Here is a 2,719-nt window from a genome sequence, read left to right as displayed (position 1 = left end):
ACAGACAGAGACGGAAAAAAGATGGAAAGACATACAGCCAAGCTGACAGACCAAAGCCCGCGAAGAAAGACACATACACATACTGTTCTGTAATGAATGACAGACAACAGCCATTGAAAAGAATGAGGCAGGCAGACAACAGATAGATAAACCAGCTGACAGACAAACAGAAAGATAAACAGACAGACTGGCAGACAGACCAGGAGACAGACCGACAGACAGTAAATTGAGCAAATATACATGATTAAAACAAAGGTAAACAGATACACAGTGAATAAGACACAGACAGACAGACAGACAGACAGACAGACAGACAGACAGACAGACAGACAGACAGTTGTGAGTACTCACCCTGTATATGCTGTATCTGATCCCCTAGCCTCACAGAGAAAGTCTCGCCCGGGTTGACGTGCACGTGCACCACGTGCTGGCCGCCCGTGGGGCTCGAACCCCCGCCCTCCCCGGGACTGTCCCCGCGAGAGTGCGTGCCCGAGCCGCCAGAGTGGCTGGCGTTGGAGCTCGGGTAGCTCCCGGGTGGCGAGGCGCAGTGCCCAGGCGAGGCCGGGACGCAGCCCGCGGGCAGACCGCTAGCGCTGGTGCCTAGGTAGTAGCCAGGGGTGCCACTGTGGTGATGGTGGTGCTGGTGCGGGCCCAGGACAGCGGCTTGTTGCTGCTGCTGCTGTTGCTGTTGTTGTTGCGCGGAGGAGGAAGTGGAGGAGGAGGAGGTCGGAGACGGATAGTGGCCGCTGTTGGCCGGTGGTGCTGGTGCGGGGGCAGCGTGCCCGCCTCCTATACCGGGGGGTGAGGATACGCGGTTCGGGGGTACAGCGGCGCAGAGGGGAGGGGGAGGAGGACTCGGGGGTCCAGAGAGCGGAGGAGGTGGGGAGGAGGAGGAGGTTGGCGGCAGCTCGGAGGTTGAGGATGAGGAGGGGGCGAGGCCGTTGGTTTTGGCGTGTTCTTGTTCTTGTAGTTGCTGATTGTGGGAATGATGATGCTGGTGGTGTTGGTGGTGGTGGTGCAGCGGTTGAAGAGGAGGAGGATGTTGTTGGTGTTGGTGTTGTTGTTGTTGTTGTTGCTGGTGGTTGAGGTAGCCTCCGTCAGCAACATCCTCGGCCTCGTCGGCTCCCCCGTCCTCAGCTGCAGGAAGCGCAGCGGCGGCGGTGGTGGGGGTGGTGGTGGCAGCTGTGTTGTGGAGGTGGGCGTGGGAGTGGGCGTGGTCGGTGGGCTCGACCTCCTCCATGATGCCACCATTCCTCAGGTCGGAGAAGCCAGCGGGACTGTCGTGGCCGTTCTCTTCTACTTCTGCCAGCGACGACGACACCGCGCTGGGGGACAACGCCACCCCATTGTTGTTGTTGTTGTTGCTGTTGTTGTTATTGGAATAAGAGACGTTGGTATTGTTGTTGCTGCTACTAGTGCAAGACACGTCGACGTCGTTGCTGTAGCTCAGGTCATTACCCTCCTGGTCCTCCGTCTCCTTGAGGAGAAGGTTGGAGGTGAAGGCGGCAGCACTGGTGTTGAGACCGCTGCCGCTGGTGGTCTGCGCACACTCCGTGCCGCCGTTGGTTGTTGCGCCGCTGTTACTGCTGCTGCTACTCCCGTTGCAGTTACTCTTAGACAAGGACGAAGAGGAGGAAGAGGAAGAGGAGGAGGAGGGGGTGATGGTGTTGCTGAGCTGCTGCTTGGAGTCTAGAACCTCGTCCATGGCGCTGGTCTGATCGGATGCCCTTGGTGAGCTGGATGACGATGACTGTTGATGGAGGAGTCTTCTGAAACACACACATACAATAACGTAATAGTCAAATGTAAAGTATTTTTTAAAATTTAGTACGAGTTTTATAGCACTTGCAACACAATAAGGTCATATAAGTGCCGAAGATTAGAGGTGTTACAAGAGAGTTACAAACATTAAAAGAGAAGAGAGATAAGGACGATAGATTTTTTTGATTTTTTTTTGGGAGGGGGGGGGTTAATACGAGTTTTATGGCCCTAGCAACACAATAAGGTCGTATAAGTGTCGAATATTAGAGGTGTTACAAGAGTGTAACAAACATTAAAAGGGAAGCGAGATTAGGACGATAGATCTTTTTTTATAACAAAGGAGCAAACCACACCAAAGCACACGCCAAACACCATCAAACATATAGTATTGTGTGCGTAAAGAAAAGCACATGGACACAATTACAGTCATTTAGTGCAGAGAAGAAGTAAAGCTTTTAAGTTTAGTTTTAGTAAGTTTTTACGGCGATTGCAACTGCATAAAAATAAAGTAGATAGACGGGAAATACATGTATTAACAAATTAAAGTAAGACCTGCCAATAGCGCCCTCACTCCACCTGCATCAAAGGAAACGGTGTTTTTTACTCCCCAAATCATTCAGAAGGCGGGTTTCGACAATATTCTGTTAGGAGCAACCCAGGCTGAGACGAATAAAAACCTACCCGCAACACCAGATAGACAGACCACGTTGAGGAAATGAACGAGAACAATTCAAACTTCCCAAAAAGACAGGGGTTCGCTTTGCAACCAAAGCCACGAAAACAGGTTTTGTTTTTGGCGGGTGTTTTTATTCCCAACAAGTTAGTAAGGTCAAAACTCTTCCAAAAGCAAAAACAAAAACAAAAAAAAAAACACAAACAGGTTTTTCTTCTATCTCGAATACCAACCACACGGTTTTCAACTCTTCAACACATTAAAACCCAATGTGTTTGTGTGTGG

The 2,719-nt window shown here is 51.1% G+C and overlaps 1 protein-coding gene across 1 annotated transcript in view; it reads right to left on the bottom strand.

Annotated features, from left to right (window-relative positions):
• Positions 1 to 349: 349 nt before the first annotated feature.
• The window catches only part of LOC101845212 (ecdysone-induced protein 75B), a gene marked incomplete at its 3' end in the record, with an annotated part of 7,036 nt that continues 4,666 nt past the window's right edge, over positions 350 to 2,719 (bottom strand). The window contains 1 exon segment of the mRNA XM_005112762.3: positions 350 to 1,769. Within this exon segment, the coding sequence (XP_005112819.2) occupies positions 350 to 1,769 (1,420 nt within the window).

The sequence above is a fragment of the Aplysia californica genome, unplaced genomic scaffold (genome assembly GCF_000002075.1).
Source record: "Aplysia californica isolate F4 #8 unplaced genomic scaffold, AplCal3.0 scaffold01397, whole genome shotgun sequence".
Classification (NCBI taxonomy): Eukaryota; Metazoa; Mollusca; class Gastropoda; order Aplysiida; family Aplysiidae; genus Aplysia; species Aplysia californica.
The sequence above is the reverse complement of the archived record's forward strand: the minus strand, read 5'-3'. Positions and strand labels throughout refer to the sequence as shown.